The sequence below is a fragment of the Rhipicephalus microplus genome, chromosome 1, assembly GCF_043290135.1.
Source record: "Rhipicephalus microplus isolate Deutch F79 chromosome 1, USDA_Rmic, whole genome shotgun sequence".
In the NCBI taxonomy this organism is placed as follows: Eukaryota; Metazoa; Arthropoda; class Arachnida; order Ixodida; family Ixodidae; genus Rhipicephalus; species Rhipicephalus microplus.
Genome location: NC_134700.1, coordinates 158,863,678 through 158,882,017, shown reverse-complemented (window position 1 = coordinate 158,882,017; position 18,340 = coordinate 158,863,678). Strand labels below are relative to the sequence as shown.

Sequence of the window (18,340 nt, the reverse complement as noted above, 5' to 3'; positions counted from 1 at the left end):
CCACCCCCGCCACAACAACAAAACCACGACTAAAATTTGCATTGTCTTTCCCAACTTTCGGTTTCGTTTTTAAACAAAGATAAAACGCTAACTTTAGTTTATTTCAATCATACTTGTGTAAAAATACAACTGATAAAAATTTGGAGTGCGTTCAAAAAATATACCACGCTTTTATGATACAATCAATGCTACTTAAGTAGGAAACAGCACCACGGCACCGCTTTGTGCCGACTGTCGCGTCACGGCACGGGGAACAGAAAAACGCGCGCAAGTAACGGAAATAGGCGCGTCCGGGCGCGTTTTGTATTCGAACTGTACGTGAAGGATTGACCATAGTGTATAGGTGTTCTGTGCATTGACGAAGCGCGTTGGAATGATGCAGCCGGGATAGCCGAGTATTCTGCCGGCGTTGACAAGGGTCTGGGTCAAATATAACGGTAGATTGCACGGAACCGACGGAACTGCGACACACTGCCGGCCGAATGGCGCCGCGACGTAAGCGGCTGTCGTCGTCTTCGCCGGATAGCCGCAAAGGCAGCAGCAGCGACGAATCCTTGAACGAATCGGACGTTACATGCCCCGTGTGTCTGAGCATGGTGATCGAACCCGTGACGATGCCGTGCGCGCACGAGGTGTGCAAATCCTGCTTCACGAGCACCGTGCTCATGGCCAACAAGGAGTGTCCCATGTGTCGCATGCGCATCGCGTCGTGGGCGCGCAAAGCAGCCCGCGAGGGAACCCTGGTCAACCGGGCACGCTGGCAGCTCATCAAGACCCGCTTTCCGAAGCAGGTCGCAAGGAGACTGAGCGGAGAAGACAGTCGAGCAGGTTAGCGCACGATTTCTCTCACCGTCCGCACGACACCAACTGCTAGACACGGCTGTACTGAGGAAATGGTCGCGCGCGGCACCCCGTGTGTCGTATGGCACTGCCGATCGTGATCGAATACCTCGGCCGAGGTTGGCCCATCCCCACATCTTGCACAACCGAAAAACTCGATCACATTTGGGCTCGATCACGATCGTGCCCAACCGATGTGTACGTTGTAGCGGCTGGAATTCAGCAAGTTGTGCTGAAGCCGCTCTGTGTTTCCAAAAGCAAACGCAATATAAGCAGTTGTTGTTGGAATAGCCGTCTCATCTTTTAAAATGTGAAATGCTCCATTCAAAAAGCGCAGTTAGGAGCAGTAATATAACAACCACGCTTGTTCGCTCCTGGGCAAGTTGTAACGTGTGTATCTTAATTGGCGCTGAGCCAGAGACAACGATCATTACACGTTTGATACGTGCCGTGCCTGTGGAGAGAAATTTGAAGCCACTAGCAGACAGGAAGCGCCGAATACTGCTGTGCAAAACGTTTTGAGTATAGTGGAAAGAAAAAAAAAACATGGATTGTAGACACGCTTGTGAGGGAAGGTATTAGCAAACAGACTCTTGATCGGTAGTGTTCGAATAGTTTGGGGCCCCAAAGAAATAGCCTCAAGACCAGTGCGCATGCACAAAACTCAAACCGCATTCGGGTTTTGGGTTGGGGACGCAATTTCTCGAATTTAGCTGGAGCCCCATAGCTTAGGTCAAAAGTTTTAGGTCACATAAACGTGACGGTACCTACTGAAGTGACGGCTCTTGGCCAAGACTAGAGTGACATAGAATAGGGGGAGTGTCCAAAGCACTGCAGACCCTATTTGAAAACTCATCGCTTCTGCTTGACTCAAAGAGTCCATACGCAAAGGGCTTTGGGGCCTCTATTCGAAAACTCACTCATACAGTGATGGAAGTGCTGCTCCAAACTGCTCCAAAAGAGAAATGCTGCTCCAAAGTGCAATATTTGCTAGTAACAGCTCCAAACCTGCTCTGAAAGGATATTGGCAAACTAAAAAAAAAAAATCAAGTTGAACCATAGGACCATCCCGTGAGCATAAGTGAAACCAAAAGCGAGCTGTATACACACTGTCATCCTAGTGGCTACTCAGTGGTATAAACCCAGAAAAATCTCAAGGGGTGACACATATCAGGCCATGGTGTCCAATTCATATTTTTAACATAGGCTGTATTTATATGAGAATTAAATAATGCTTCCAAAAAATTAAAAAAAAAACGAGCATGGGGTCCGAGCACAAGCAATCGCATTGTTCTATGCAGTCTCTTTTTTTCACCTTTTTTCAATTTCCATAGTTCACACAGCTGAGGGGCATTCAACACAGGTATGCAGTAAAAAATCAACAGTCTCTTAAAAAGTTGATTGCACTATACTCAACCGTTAACTCAATTATATTATGTGCTAAAGCTAAATCTGAAGTGGGACACTTGCAAGGACTGTCCTCTCCAGCCTGAACACCAGAAAAGTCCGAACTCTCTTCACCCCCTTTCCCCCGCACATGATTTACGCCAACTATACTGCTTGTATACTAGCTGCATACTAGTATACGGCATGTTTAATAATAAATATAATTTATTAAAGGCTTAATTGATGTTTTAGACTTAAGGAGTAGTAGGGAACATGCATCTGCTCCGATAACACCAATAGCAACCCTAAGCTATAGCATATTTTACTGCTCCAAAGACACTTGAGCCTGCTTTAAAGCACCATTTTTTATGCTCCAGAATCTGCTCAAAAAGGCAAAATGTCGCTTTCATCACTGCTAGTAGCTTAAATGTAGTACATTTAATTACACCCAGGCGTTTGACTATCTGCTGCGCGAGATGTGAATCAAGGTGAAGAGCCTGCGATATTAAAGCTCACGAGAAATCAGGCTAGTCTTTGAGATAAATTGTTAGTAATTATCATTAGAACTGAAGCTAATTTGGGATTCGGCATAAGGTTGCTCGCAAGCTTATCGTAAAGATATCATAAAGATAGTGTAGAGTTGTATATGTGGTCTTGTCACAAATAAAACATGTCAGTTTTTGAAGGGAAGAAAACCGACTGGCAAAAATGGAGCAAGATGACGAGGAAATAGGCGATACATTGTGATGCTTCCTGCTTTTTGTTCCTTTGTGTCCTCATTTCTTGCTACTGTCCGTGTCTGTCAATCTCATACCTGCTTTTTGTTTAATACAAAACAAATTCTGGAAGTAGAATTGCTTGACCAACATACACATCAACTTGTCGTATATGTTACTTGGTACACACTCTACACTTTAGTATAGGGTTTAAAAATTTTTTTATCTGAACCACATGGTCATGATTCTCTCCTTGCAAGAATGAGCATGTTGTTTTTGTTTTCGTGTCGAACCCTTTGCTGGCAGGTACAGTTTCCGCAAGGACTAGCGTGACTAAAATCAATTTTAATGTGTTTACATTCAATACAGTAAGGCAATGGATAGTAAATCATGTTGCTTTTAGAAGGCTGTACATTAAAAAGTCTTATTGATGGTTTATGTGATGTCACAGATATCCATTAGACATTTTAGACAATGTACTGGTGCTTTAACGTGGTGGCTCTGTCAGTGAAGTTTATCATTGCTGTGGATAACTTCCTGCTTTGTTATTGTCCAGGTAGAAGAGTTTGTGTCAGAAGAGTCACTTGACTTTATTCCCACAGGGTTGCTACTACAACTTGCTGCCTTCAGTATGGTCATTGCAAGCCATGTATTCTAAGGTCTCATCAGTGCATTTGTCACCTTTGTATACTTTATTTTACTTGGCTGTGCTTTTATCTTTTGCATAAATTTTGACAAGGCTTGTACGGCATTGCTACTTTAGTTGTGTATTTTCACACACTACAGCCCTGCTTGCTCTATTATCAAGGTAATATTGTTTGCTACTTGCAGACGAAATGAAAGCAAGTCGCCTAATAGCAATCTACAAATGTCAATGTGCAAGAAATGCCAGAGTTGATCTGTTCACACAATCAGATTACTAAGTACATGTAACATTTATTCTAAACAATGTTGTTTATTAGAGTATATTGAAAATAATTAAGGTGTCCTTTACTTAATTATTTTGAAGGTGTACTTCAAAAGCTTGCAGTGTCGATGTAGGAAATGTTATTGTATTAAAGCACCATGTGTAAAAAAAAGAGAAGTGTTAGATTGATTTATTTACATTCAATACTGTGAGCCTTTCTGAGCTGTTACAGATGGGCGAGTTGACAGCACTGAAGGCAAATATACAAACGACGTAGTAGAAGCAGCGCAATGTAAACAGGAAGGAAATATGTACAAACACTAGTGGGGAAACAGTGTAGTGTTACTGTACATCATTTTTTGCATTGGCTCGCCCAGACTGTCCTTGGAGAAGGAAATTGACATGTCGCGATGAGACTGGCACAACGTAGACGCGTTCCAGGTTTTCGCTTTATGTTACTGATATACCCCAGAATGGATGCACTACGATTATCTGTCAAGACGAGCATATCTTGAAATCATCAGAGCAAACCCACAGTAGCCACATTTGCAGATCTGTATTTACAGTTTCAACTAAGGCATAGATAAGAGCAATTAGTTGCTATTGAAAAGAAGAAAGGAAAAAAAAACATATGGAAAGCAAATATCCTGGCACACATTTGAGGTATATCACTTACTAGGCCATAAAAGTCATGCTTTTTATTTCCTCTGCTAGCATGTTCATGCGAAATGTGTGTACGTAAGAAGTGTGTCATCTATGGGAGGTATAGGGTTGGAGAGATGAACGAGTGAAACAATGCAGGAACCCCTCAGCGGATTGTGCTGAGACCGCTGTGCATGCCGGGTGAGATCAGGCGCGAGTACGAGGAACAGCGTCAGCGTGCGGAGGCCGAGTGGCGCCGAGAGCGCGAGCTCGAGGCTCAGGAGGGTGAAGCCCTGGCCCAGCACTTGGCTTCGGAGGAAGAACGGGCCCTGGAGAAACAGCGGCGGCAGATGCGACGGGACCAGCGGCTCGCCTGCCTCTGGGGCGTGTTTGGGGACACGCCGTCCGTGCTCGCTGCCTTCCCGCTTGTTCGTTCTTTGCTCGTGCCGGAGGACGACGACAATGACAGTGCATCTTCTTTCATACCTCCGGAGGACAGGCCTCAAGGTACGCTTGGTGCGACTCTGAGCTCTTTTAATGGCTGGTTTTCTGAGCACGGGGAACAATACGAACACACAATAAGGATATTTTGAGGGCTCGTTGACACAGTTTTATTGAAAACCAACTGGTAATAAAGCCAAGGAAGGTTTTGGGATGGTATTCGTGCAGCTTTAATTCTGTTTTGGTAACTGTCATATAGATGTGAAGGAAGTAACGTGGACGAAAAGACAACTTACGGCAAGCAGGGACCGAATCTGCAACCTTCGGATAATGCACTCGATGCTTTGACAACTAGGCTATGGCGGCAATCATCCTCTCGTCGACTTTATTCATTACAGTAAAACCTCATTAAATTAAAGTCTCTGTAATTTCGTAAATAATTGATCTAAGTGTGTTTTCAAATGATCAAAAAATACAAAAAGTGGTATGCAAAAAGCTTTGAGTTGTTTAAAGTATAATTTGAAGAGGTCGTTTGCTATGCCGGCTAGTTTGCAACACCAAGGGTTATCTTTCCCCCAATACCTGGGCCCAATTTCGCCTTAAACATGGGGCAACAGTGGGTACCGCTGCTGCTAGCAAAAAAAAAAAAAAAGTCATGTTCAGCTAAAATTAGCTTCTGCAAAAAAAAAAGGAAATATGCTTCACTGCAACGCAGTAGTGATAGGCAGGCAGTACCACTTGCTCTTTGCCGCATTGGTGTGTCATGATGCAAACATTTGCCTGTTCGTATTGTTAAAGTAAAGAATTTAATAAAAGAAAATGTGATGAAATTTGCAGTGTGTTTTGGCTGGAAAACGTCATTGAAGTTTTCAATCTGAGTTTTCGAAGCAGGCATTGCAGGCAGGAACTCCACCAGCAGTTCAAGTGCACGTATTGCTGGAGCAACAGCCACTCAGAAGTTTGCATACATCACGAATTGCATCAGGCTGATCTTTATCAATTTATTTATATTCCCAGAAAAAAATGGATAAATTATGATGCGCTAATATTGTGAGAAGCGTGCAATGTTCTGCCCACGTGTCACCGATGTGGTGTAGTAAAAAGTGAAGCACGTCTTTTCCGCAGCCGCACATTAAAGCGGCTCTCCAGCACAATTGAACTATCCATTTTTTATTCGTGGGTTGTGTAAACTGACATACAGACTGATGCAGGAAGAACGGCAGTGATAACGGCATGCAGTCTTAAGGTATTCGATTTAGGAAGTTCAAAATGCAAAAAAAAGCCTACCTACAACTTGATTTTTGCACAGTCACCTTAAATCTCACTCTTCCAATGACATTGTTTGGCTTCCCCAAAGAAGTGAGCTGGGAGGGCCCATGTGGAGTAAGCTCGCACACTATTGTTGCTTGTTCTTTCCAACATAAGGTTAACCTCGTTGCCCCAGTAACAAACTTGGTGCGTGACGCTTGAGTTCCCAGAATGTGAGCGGGCGCTACTGTTTCAAAGCGAGGTATTTTCTGCTGTTCTTAACAACATTCCGAGTCGCTCCCTCATCTTATTCTGAGAAAGGAACTTGTGGAAGGACCAGGGCAGTGAAGTACTGTTGACCCTTCGGGCGTTAATCGGTGAGCCACCCAACGAACAGCAATCGTGCACTGCACCCCTTTGATAGTGCACGTGCGGAAAAAGGCAGCTCGTGAACTCCCAGAAGCAAGAAGAGGGAAGAAAAAAGGGAGAGGTCTTTCATATGGACATCCGACTTGCGCAAGACAATAATCTAGTGGCGAAATGGTGGCCAGGGTCTCTGTCGTGCTTTGTAGTCGCGGTAATATTTTTGTTGCGGCCGCATCTGCTCGTAGTTTGATGAAATAAAGCACAGAGAAAATAATGAAACAGATTAGTAACCTCAGTTTTAATCTTAGTGTACACTGCCAATTTTTATGAAAGGGAACACGTGAACCCGTGGCCTGCACGCTCCAGCGGCTGCCTGCAGCGCGTTGTAGCGCCAGCCAGAGCAACTACAGCCTCTTCTCGCGTCATATAGTGCGAACAAGACAATCAGTCATTGCTGATATGGAACCGTTCGCAAAACTGCAACCCCCTCCCTTTACAAGGTGATTACGCAAGAGGCTGGCTTCTTGCGAAATCGCCTTGAAGGGGGAGGGGGTCGCAATCTTACCACCGGTTCTGTATCGCCACACAGCCGGACTAAAGGAGCGACGCGTGCACTTGTGGCTGCTTTTGTTTGGTCATGACTACTGATGACTGGTTCTCTTGCTTGACGCTAGACGACGCGAAAAAAGGCTGTGGTTGCTCCCTCTAGAACGCGCTACAGGCTGCTGTCGAAGTGTGCAGGCCACATGCTCGCATGTTCCCTTTCATAAAAATTGACACCGTACATTTATCCAATCATATTTCCACGCGCATTTATTACACTTGGATTTCATTTGTTTTTTGCCCACACAGCCTGTCTGAAATGCTCAGCTCAAACTGTGCCTCATTGTTCTAGAACGCTCACGATTATTGTAGATCATTCTGTTAAGATTGCGCGCAGGACGTGAATACGCCAGATTATTTCAGAGCTTGCGCGAAGACCAGTGATCAGGCGGGAATATTTGACGGCACATGTGTAAATAGTGACGCGCTTGGCCGCTTGCCAGTTGATCGACGGTCGACGCTCTGTTCGCCGCTATCAGTGTCAGTGTGTTACTGTAATTCTTCGTTTACTGGCGGCAAGTTCAGGCAAAAAAAAAAAAAAATTGTTTGATCTGAAAGCTTAGTCTGCTGCCTTCGGCCACGTCACGACCCCGTGACAACATGGCGGCAACCATCCGGCGCCATTTCTGCCTGCAAAGTCCTGGCAAGTGCCTCTACATGCTGATGTGGTCGGCAGCGATGTAGTGCTATTGCTATTTAAAATTCTAGAGCATTTGATATCGGAATTTAAACCTAAGCTAAAATTATCCCTAGCTATTGGCCTACACAAACTACAAATAAAAGATAGGTGCTTAAAAAGTGTTTGAGGACCTCTTTGTCAAAAGACCAATTTTTTTTTAATCGCAGAAGCCTGACTTGGGTGCTTCATCTGTCACTCATCAGTATCGCTACACTGCATTGCCTTGGGGTTCCTAAAAGCCACTGTTTTCGCAGATTTGCGGTGAAATCGGGACTGGGAAGCACCAGTCATAATTTTTATCACTTCGAGCGGGTCAGCGTTCTGTTCAAGTTCAGAATGAGGATTTATCAGAAGCAAGGCGAGAAGTACACAAGTCCACACAAGGTGCATACGACAACGCCGAGTTCTCACCGTCAACGTGTTGACAATATTGATGTGATTTGTGGCTTTGTAGGTGGCAGCCGCCGCTTTCAGCTGCTTTGACAGGAAAAGCTAGAAAAAACTTAGCCTCCAAGACACGTGTCTTAAAACCGAAAACACAGGAAATACGTCATGATGCTGCACATTTCAAAGGCCATGCTTTTCTGGCTCGCATGCCATTGTGCACTAACAAGCAATGAAGGGAATGTGAACATTGGAACGAGATCGCCGAGCCATTTTGCATTCTAATTTTGGTGTCCTCAGCAATCGGTCTTTTGAAAAAAACTATGCCCGCATGTTAAGACCTGCAGGTCGTGCATCAAACATGCCAGTGCACTCGCAAGCGCTGTGCAACAAACCAGATTAGCACGATTAAATAACACCGCCTTTTCATCAACTTCATGCGAATAGGGATCGGAACTTGTTAGAAAGTGGCTGAAAATTGATCATTATTTGCTATGAAAAATGCACTTTCTGGGCTTCGGCACTGCGTTTCATATAGCAGATGTCCCGCTGTGAGGGAGTTCGATATACGGATATACGGTCGCATACTTTTGCATGGGAAATTCTAGGGGATTTCTCAACTGTTCGATATAGCCAATAATTTTATATATCCTTGTTTGATAAACCCGGGATCGACTGTATTCTGGAACCACAGCTGTCTTGCTTTAAATAGCACTTTCTGGAATATTTTTCTGACTTAACGGTGATATTCGCTGCAAACTGCAAAAATAGATGTACTCTCACAAATACCTTTTATTGGTTGTTTTGCTTGTATTGCTACCGTAAGAAAAGAAGAAAAATTGTGCCGAAATTGCCAAAAATTTTCTTCACTCAATTTGCAGAGCTTTTTTATTTTCTCAATGAAACAATACCATGCTTGCAATTCAGTGAAGTTCCTTTATTTCACCAATTGTGCAAATATACCGTAAAATGCCGAGTAAGTGCCCCCCCCTCCCCTTGCTACAGCGAAGGATAATCTAACCAGATTTTCTAACCAGTCCCGGATAATCTAACCAGTCCTGGACCGGTCCCTGGAACTTAATTGGCTCTTATTTCAGATCTCTCGAAAAAAAAAGAGGGGGCACTTGCTCAGCGTTTCACGGTATATAGTGTGAGAGTGGCTTCACTGTGTGGCAATACGAGAAAGGGCAATAAAATGAAAACCCAGACACAAATGGTTCAACATGGACAAGTGTGGTCATCTAGTGTCTAGAAACACTGATGACAAGTATAGTCATCATCGACCATATTGTTATGAAATCTCATGATGACCGCTCTCTTTAATGGTAGTGAAAGGGTTAAAGAAATACAAACACGAAAATTTTTAGGAGCCTTTTTTTTTTTGGGGGGGGGGGGCGTCATGTGAAAATGCAAGCCCTTAAGAGCCTAAATAATGTACTGTTAAGTGTGAGTGCATCCTGAGCAAGTAATCACAATGTGTTGTTTCTGAAAGCTAGTTTCAATCACTTCTGTACCCTGGCATCACAACACAGTATAAGCTTCTTAGTGCTAGATATTGTGACGTTTCCATAGCTGCTTGGCCCTGTGGCTCCGTTGGTGGCACACAAATGCCGATTTTAGATGTTTTGGTGCCTGACGTCGTCACAACTACTCAGAATGCTGAATAAGGTCACCAGAATCAGTACCGTAGCTTGACGTCAAGATAGTGTCGATATTGATAGGTGAGATGGGAAAATTTACTCTTATATCGAAGTACGGTAAAATCTCTTACTAGCATTTGCTGAGCAGCAAACAAGCTCAGAGCAGTCTCCGTAATCAGGAGATTTGTATGGCAGTGTAAACACACCTACGAAAAAATGGTGTCAGTACGGCTTTAAATGTGAATACTTCTATACATCCCGTTATGCTGTCCACAGCGACAAAAAAAAAAAAAAATTCCAGGCGTCGTTAAAATAAGAAATGTTTGATAAATTTGATGTGCTTTTGCAAGGGATTGTCGATTGAAAAGGATTGTCATATATAATGCTATTTCTGCAACAATACTAAATGCTGTACCCCTGCAACAAAATGCATGACAAAAAAATGCTTCAAATTAAATACCCTAAAAATTTAAAGACAAATTATAAGAAACATTGCATGGAAGTCTACTTATGTAAGGCATAACATGAGTGGTATGTCTGCTCCTTTGCTTTATTCCGAAAATATAATGGACTTTGTTTGTGATATGTAATATCCCCAGTTATAAATTGTCTTGTAGCATAGCACGAAAAAAAAAAAAAAAATCAGACAAAAGATGAAGTAATGGGCGGGCACTAGCATCGAGTTTCAACAACAAAATTTTGTTTCCAGGATTGGTCATATCTCGTCGTCGGAGTATTGGCTGAGGACATGAGCGGGTCTGTTCGTTCAGTTGAGCAGTAAAAGTATTGCTGCACTTCAATCATCTGGGTGGTGCATTTTTTTTGCCATTCTAAGAGCTGTACTAAACTATAGTTTGCATGCCTGTGCCAACTGTGTTTCATGGACGCTTTCGGTATTTCATTTCTCACCACAGCGACTGTTTTTGATATGGGCAGAATTAAAGTTTGGGGAGGGGTGGGGGGACTCAAAGAACACGTGTTCTTGGAGCTAGGTGCTTACTTAAAAACGTCAGGCTGTCAGAATTAGTTCAAACATGTTGCGGAGTCATATCGTGGTTTCGGATTCTAAAACCTGGGTTTCGATCCATTTCTTGTTTTTCAGCTTTTGTAAATCTAACTGAAAGCCTGTTTAATCTGCACTGTTACCGCAGATGCCACAAGGAACACGGCACCGGTGACGCCCTTGAGTGGCGGCGTAAGCAGGCTGCACTCGCGCAGTGTGCAGACAACCCTGCTGGAGGTGCGGCAACAGGAGACACAGACATGTGAGCACAGTCACGACGCCACGGCCTCCTACCAGGAAGACTGGGAACTGGCACGCCGCCTCCAGCGGAAGCTGAACCGACAGAGCAGAGCAGCACCCAAACGCACTTACAACCTGCGCTCTCGTGTTGTCGACTGAAGGAGCGAAGAGACTGTACATACATTTACATAGTTAATACATGACACTCTTTCAGTTGTGTTTGCTCGTTATACAGACCATCGTGCATTTGTTTTCTTGATCTGCTTAATCTTTATATTTATCCGATTTTTAGAGTTCAGTCAGTCGTCCCACAGAGATTGCGTTCATCTTGGTCTACAGTGTCGCGTTGTTGAGACAGTGTGAAATGTAGCAGCCAAACTTGTAAAGGTGGGCAAACTTGTGCTCGGCAGAACAAAAAACTCACACTTACAATCGGCCTCTTCTGCTTTTGCAGTTTTGGCATCCCGCTGGTAGCCAGTTGGCAACCATAGTTGTATACAACTTAAGTCTGCAGAGGTCATCCTCAGACGACCAAGCGCCATTGCCGATTGCCTCTGCAACTAAAGAAAAAATATAGTCCAGCTTATGAGTAGGGTAGGTGGAGTCTCATGGATCATAACGTGTATTTAGAGTGCGAGGCCATCAGTGCAGTCTTATATTCATATGCCTTTGAGAAGAAAGTGCCGCAGACTTTAAAGTTGTATACCACTGTAGCTGGTTTTGGTTGTGACACGCAACAATGTTGTCACGTGTTCTGGCACACCAAGCCATACCAAAGCTGCCTGAAGGTTGCATAAGCGAATGCTAACAGCTAGCATGAACGTGAACAGGTGCTACCAGTGTGATGGCAACAGTCGTAACTTCGTGCTGCATGAGGGCATGTAGTTGGTTTTTCTGCATTGGTATAGGCTTGCCAAGAAAGGTGAAGTGACACTCGAGCGATCGTATTTGGGAATGCAAATATGTACGTTACAATGTACAAACAGCACTTCGAAATTCTCGTCTGTGAACAGAACTGCCGGCACTTTTATAACGGCACAAAGCCAGCTACTCCACTGCAGACAGGCATAAATAACAATGCAACCCTTTGCACAGTGCAACAATTGCTCTGATGCAATTGTCCTGTACCATGATGCAAAACCTTGTAAAACTTGTTGCATCCTTGAAAGCGACAGCTTGAGAGCTAATAAAAACCAAGTTACAAATGTTTGCTGCCTCACGTGATGGCATCATCTCGCACGGTGGAATGGGCTTTTAAAGATATGACAGGTGTAACAAATAGAGCCCACAGGCGTATGTGTTGAAATCCGTTGAGTCCTCAAAGGATGGCGGCAACTGGGCATCTGCTAGCCAGAAAATGGCCGAAAGTGCCTACAGAACAAAGTTATCTTGGTGCTCAGGGTGCTTGACAACCAGCTCGAAGGTTGCGGGGTTGATTTTCGGCTGTGGCGGCTGCATTTTAACGGAGACGAAATACCAGAGGCCCGTGCACTTAGATTTCGGTGCACGTTAAAGAACCCCAGGTGGTCGAAATTTCTGGAGCCCTCCAGAAGTCATCCCTCATAATCATACTGTGGTTTGGGGACGTAACTATTATATTTTTATGCGCTGCTTACCTAAAGGACGAAGAAGTGAAGGACTGCTCTGGCAGTCCTCAACTGAAGTGGTGCCCGTTCTCGCCATCTCGGTTGTTTTTACCCGCATTACTGTGACTGTAAATATTGTAAATACACCCATTTTCTGTCATCTCCTTGTAACAATGTTCTTGTTTATGTGGTCCTGACAGGTTCTGACAACCCAGACGTCGTCAGAATCAGCCAGCAGCGATAAATGAATGTACACTAAAAGTGCAAGGTGCCGTGGGCGGAGCAACTCAATGAGAAAAAAACAAGTGCGTTCTCACGGCCTCTAATAGCCTGCAGGTAGCCAGATGTGGCCAGAAGTGGAAAATTGAGAAGGCTCAATGACTGCGGTGAGCACGGTTGTTGGCCACCAAAAATCGGATATGTGGATCTAACGCGATGGATATGAGTACCGGCAGATTACAGCATAATCGCTAGCGCTCGCATACGCTTGAGATTGTACTCGGCTATTTGCAGCAATTAATAAATCTGGTTAGACAGTTGAGAAGGTTCAAGCAGGCAGTGGTCAAATGTACAGGGGTGGTCTATACCGAGAGCTAATGCATGCGACAGGTAGCCGGAAAATTTTGGCAGCGGTGAGAAAGATAAAAAAAGCTTGTTACTTGAATAAAACACACCAAAACATAGGACATGTGAAAGAAGTATGCATACAGTGCTGGCAGGTTAAGCCATTGATGTGCATCAAAACCAGTTGAGAAGACGCCTCTCGAAGAAGGAAAAGTCAGAGGCTAATGGCTGCTTCGTCATGTACATTGATGTTTCTGTTAAAAAACTATTCAGCATTGTGTGTGTCTGTTTCTTTCACCCTGCGTTTTTGACAGCTCTTCAAGTAACATGAACCAAGTGGCTCATATTTCGACTTTTCTATAAACAAGTGCATGTTTCGGTATTCAAGAAAAGTTCAGAAGTGTCTGGGATTTCAAGCTGCAGAATGCTCGCCAGTGATGTGGCTAACATTGCCAGTAGCTTGTGCATAGAGCCTCAGATATATCGCCTGCACGCCAGAAACCAGGTCATTCTAGAGATGAGCATTGATTAATTTTGGCCGTCTGTTTTTTTTGCAGTCCAAGCTTGTGCCCTTAGCCCTTTCAGATGCCAGCTCATAAGAACTGTCTGTAAATTTGTCAAATCACTACAATGTTACTTCAAGGCACTCAATATTCTATTGTAACAAAAATACTGAGATAATTTTTAAATCTATGTGTGTTAGAGTAACTCATTCTAATTAAGTTGCAGTTAAATATGTATTTATCCAGAAGTAATTGATGCTCACTTTTGGCATAAACAGAATCTAATCTCGGGCTAGAAATATAGTGAAAATTCATTTTTGGTTATGTTAATCATGAGCAAGGAAAATTTCTGCTTGTCACATTGCTTGCAGGAAGCGGCACGGCGCACGACTCGTCAAATGTGGTAGTGCCTTCAAAAAAGTGATAATATGTATCAGTACTCTGCAAAATGAAGTTTAAAGAAGACAATTATGCAGGAGGTTCAATTCACCTAATGTACGATATATCTTGCTCTTTCTTAGCCTCTACTTGTTGCAAATAACAAAAACGATTGGTGTACACAATTGTGTACGTAGTGTCTCAAAGGGTTAAAGGGGTACTGACACAAAAATTTTGGCCCCGCATTTTTTCGCTCTAATGTGTTCCTGGGGACCTGTTAGTCATAACACGACACATCGTTTTTGTCAGCGAGCGAGAATTAATTACAGGCTCGTTATGACCGACCAGAGTGGCATTCGGTATCAAAAAACGATAAGCCACCAGGTGCTGTTATACCACTTGGTGGGTGCAACGCTCGACCATGCCAGCACATAGAACTGTAACGCACTTCCAATGAAGAAGCTTTTTCGGACAGGAAACGGGACGGAAACGTCATCAAACGCAAAACTTTCATCTTGTGCGCCGCGGCCACGGATTCATGAGCAGCTGCCGAGTAATAGCCTGCCGGAGCAAACGCTACAAAAAAAAAAAGGCTATGACTTCGTCATAACTTGCCGCAGCGTGGTCACGTCAGGGAAGTAGGGGGTCCCCAAAGGTCCCCTTTGAGGGTGTCGCTAGCCCGATGGAGTCGATGGCTCACGCAAACTTCGAAATTAATTCAAATACCTTCCAAGCTATATTCGCTGTTAATATTTGGCAGATGATATATGCAAATTCACGTAAATCGATCCCTCAGGCTATCTTGGCCACGAAATTTTGTGTCAGTACCTCGTTGAGGATAGCACTTGTTGAATGAATGTGTGTTAAGGTTATGTGCAAGCATGTCTTATTTTTGTACTGTGTTTCAGGGAGAGCTCGATGCGAACAACCTGAATGTAGGCAGTGATGTGAACGTAGACAATGTATCTCTAAAGCCTCATTCTGTATATGGTGCGAAGTTTTCAGTTGACAGATTTCAGTACACTTAAAAAAGAAGTGTTTTTATGTGAGCGCTTCACTTGCCATAACCACTGAGGTGTTTGTGTATATAGTATGCATTTTTGCTGCTAATTCAACTTTTGTGTTTTCGCATGGATGAGTCTACACGTAACTATCTTACTTGGAACAAATTTTTGTCTTATTTGGACAGTTTCTCAACGTTCAAAATGTTTTGTGAGGAGGTTAGAAGCTGTTCACCTGTACCAATTTAGTGCCTACTCATTTCGGGTGCAAAGAAAAAAATTGCAGCATCAATACGAAGTGAACGGTGATGAGTGGGCAAAGCTCCGGTGTATTATTCCGGTGACCGTGAATCCCCTGCACATTGCCCACATGAATATGCAAATGAGTGACAACACGTGTGTTCAGTATCACAATGTTGTTTAATTGACCGTCATAAGGGTCGATTCCGCGAGGGCCTTTTGTAGGTGAGAGCACTTTCATGATTGTTTTTCTCCGTGGCAGAAAGAGAATGCGTGGGCTGGAACACGCTTGTTTGTCAGCGTCATGATGTATAGTGGGTACCTTACATGTGCTGCGCCATGATTGCAGAAAAAGAATGTGTGATCTGGAATTAATTTTTTTTCATTGTCATGAGCTTTATGGTCATTGTTATGGTGTATAGTGGGTACTATGAATGCGCTTGTTTTTCATGTTCATCGTCATGGTGGACGGCGGACATGACTCGACCCTAAGTAGCTTCGCCGCTAAAGAAACAAAGAGCCAGGGCTAGCAGTGCTTCGAGCAGTGGAGGAAAGCACTCACCATTCGTGGCACTTACCTCGTTGTGCATCCATTCCTTGAACTCAGTGCAGTGTAGGCAATCACGACTGTGGTGTGTAGCTGTATTTTTTTCCACTTTCGAATTCTGTCGCTTTCATTCTCATAATTCTATGGAACATTATGGAGCAGTTTTTTTTTTCTGCTGTGCTTATCCGTTCAAAGCCTGTAACTGTATTCCGAGACAATCAGCTTTGTCGATATCACTTTTGGAGATAGCACACCGATCGGCTTGTTGAGGAAAGGCAGGCTAGTAGTCAATGGCATGACCCTGAAAGTTTTGAACTTAAATACCGATAAGGCATCAGAGGCCAACTGCTTTAAAGTTGCTGTGCTGTCTTATTCAGAGTAGCATATACATATACCGAAAAGTCCACGAGAAAATTAGAACTCTTGAAAAGGTGGGAAAGTTCGCTGTGTCTTTTGGTAGGCACACGAAAACCCTGAATAAGTAGCGGCAATCCTGGAATTGTTTAAGGAGCAACTAAAAATGGAGTCTTTCAGATCGAGACACTCGTGAATGATGTCGTCTGCTGTGTGGTGTGTTGACTGCTCGTTCAAAGGAATTTCTTTGATCAGTAGAATGTCTAGACATGTCTAGACTGATACCACACAGAATGCCTCCATTACTACTACTGAGTACATGAGTCATCTGGCTAAAAATGTTGGTAATGGGAATATCATTACACCAGTGGCCTTGCCAAGCATCACTTCTGTGATTTATACTAGTATTCTTGTGTAAAAAACTCACAAATTTAGCCAAAGTGATACTTTGTGGCAGATGGTTTTTGCATTCAACCGTTAGTGATAGTTGTCTTTTTGTGCTGTTTTTATTTGAAGTATGTGAAGCATTGAGAGTTAAATGTACGGGTCATTACATGCTTTATATTCATTGAGGGCAAAAAGTATGCATTTTATATTTTTACTTATATGGGAGCTTTAGTAGCTTTAGCACATACGACTTGTATTATCCTTGCACTAGACGCGTGTTGCACCATTTTTGAAAGTTGGGTGCTCGGGTCACATTTTACTCATACTGTGTTTTTAACACCATCTCACGAGTACATCCACGCTTGCTCACATTGAGCCTGCCATGTTGTGTCATTTTAACTGTGTGCAGTGTTCCTGCATTTTTGCTTGTATTTGGAATGAACTTCCGTACCAAGCCATAGGAATGCACTTCATGAAACTAATGACAAATAGGCGACTAGCCAGCATCAAGTGTTGTTCAAAGAAAACTTGCGTTTTACAATTTTATGCATTTTGTTTTTACATTAACTTATTTTGGCATTATCCTGGCAACTTCAGCCAAGATAACCGTTATGACACCGTTATGGCCCTTTGAGCCGTTTGACACCTGGTATCTGGATGTACAAGTGTAGTCTTTGTATCTAGCTGTTGAAGAACTGGTGTTCTGATGATTATTTTTCTGTTATTTTTGTCATTTATGCTTTTATTTTGCAGTGGACAGTTAGTCTGTCGGGCATTTCCCACTCCTGCATTGTGTTGTGTAACCATAGGATTGGAAATTAAGCTGTGAATTAAGCAATTTATATTTGTGGACTAGCCAACTGTTAAAGCATTTCTTTTGTTCTTGTTGTTCATGTTTTGATGAAGTAATATTTGCATTTACATTGCTGCTGTTCTGTAACAGTCTTGTGAACCTGTGATCCTTTCTTTCTTTCTTATTCTTTTTAGATGAGCATTGATATGTATGGTCAAAATGCTTTTTGCAAAGTTGTTCAATGGTGAGTGAGGCTGGGAAGCATGCAAGACAGGCAGTTGGCTTTCACATTGCCTGATGGATTAGAAAATGCTGTAATTGTGTTTGGTAACTGAATGGTTAAGCTCAAAGCTAATTCTTAGAGACTGGGCCAGTTGACACATTATTCAGTGTAGACAGGTGAAAATTCCTTTGCGATACACATTTCAGGCTGCTATTGACGGCATTGTATTGTGCTTCTACCAAAGTGCTAACTGAAATAAATTGGTAAATTGCCACCTGTCTGCGATAACACTTGTGAAGTTGTACCTTTCACGAGAGTTAACTATCGTGCCGCCACCTAGTTCATCACGAAGAATGACAAGCAGGCACATCGCGTCACAGAAATTTTGTTGTATGTTGGCAACTTGCGCTTTTTCACAGGACAAATTTCTTTCATTCTAACAAGCATGAGTGAGCACACTGTTTCACCGAAAGATCTGCATCTTGAGGGAGCATTATGACCAAAATGCACAAAAGAAGTGTTAACCGTGGAATGTGGTGTCGATAAGCTTTGTCAACCAAGTGCCGATTTGTACATTTCCATTGGAAGCATTTTCTCTGGTATTATTGTACAGTAATACAGTACACAATAGAATTCATGATGCACATGCAGCCACAATAGGTGGTGCAC

General features: G+C 43.2%; 1 protein-coding gene across 1 annotated transcript; it reads left to right on the top strand.

The window, feature by feature from the left end:
* The first annotated feature begins 281 nt into the window (after positions 1 to 281).
* On the top strand, positions 282 to 17,959 carry LOC119178802 (uncharacterized). Its single transcript, XM_037430056.2, has 3 exons — positions 282 to 828; positions 4,651 to 4,998; positions 11,004 to 17,959. Exons 1-3 carry the CDS (start codon positions 483 to 485, stop codon positions 11,252 to 11,254), a joined length of 945 nt encoding a protein of 314 aa, XP_037285953.2. The 5' UTR covers positions 282 to 482; the 3' UTR covers positions 11,255 to 17,959.
* The last annotated feature ends 381 nt before the right edge of the window (positions 17,960 to 18,340 follow it).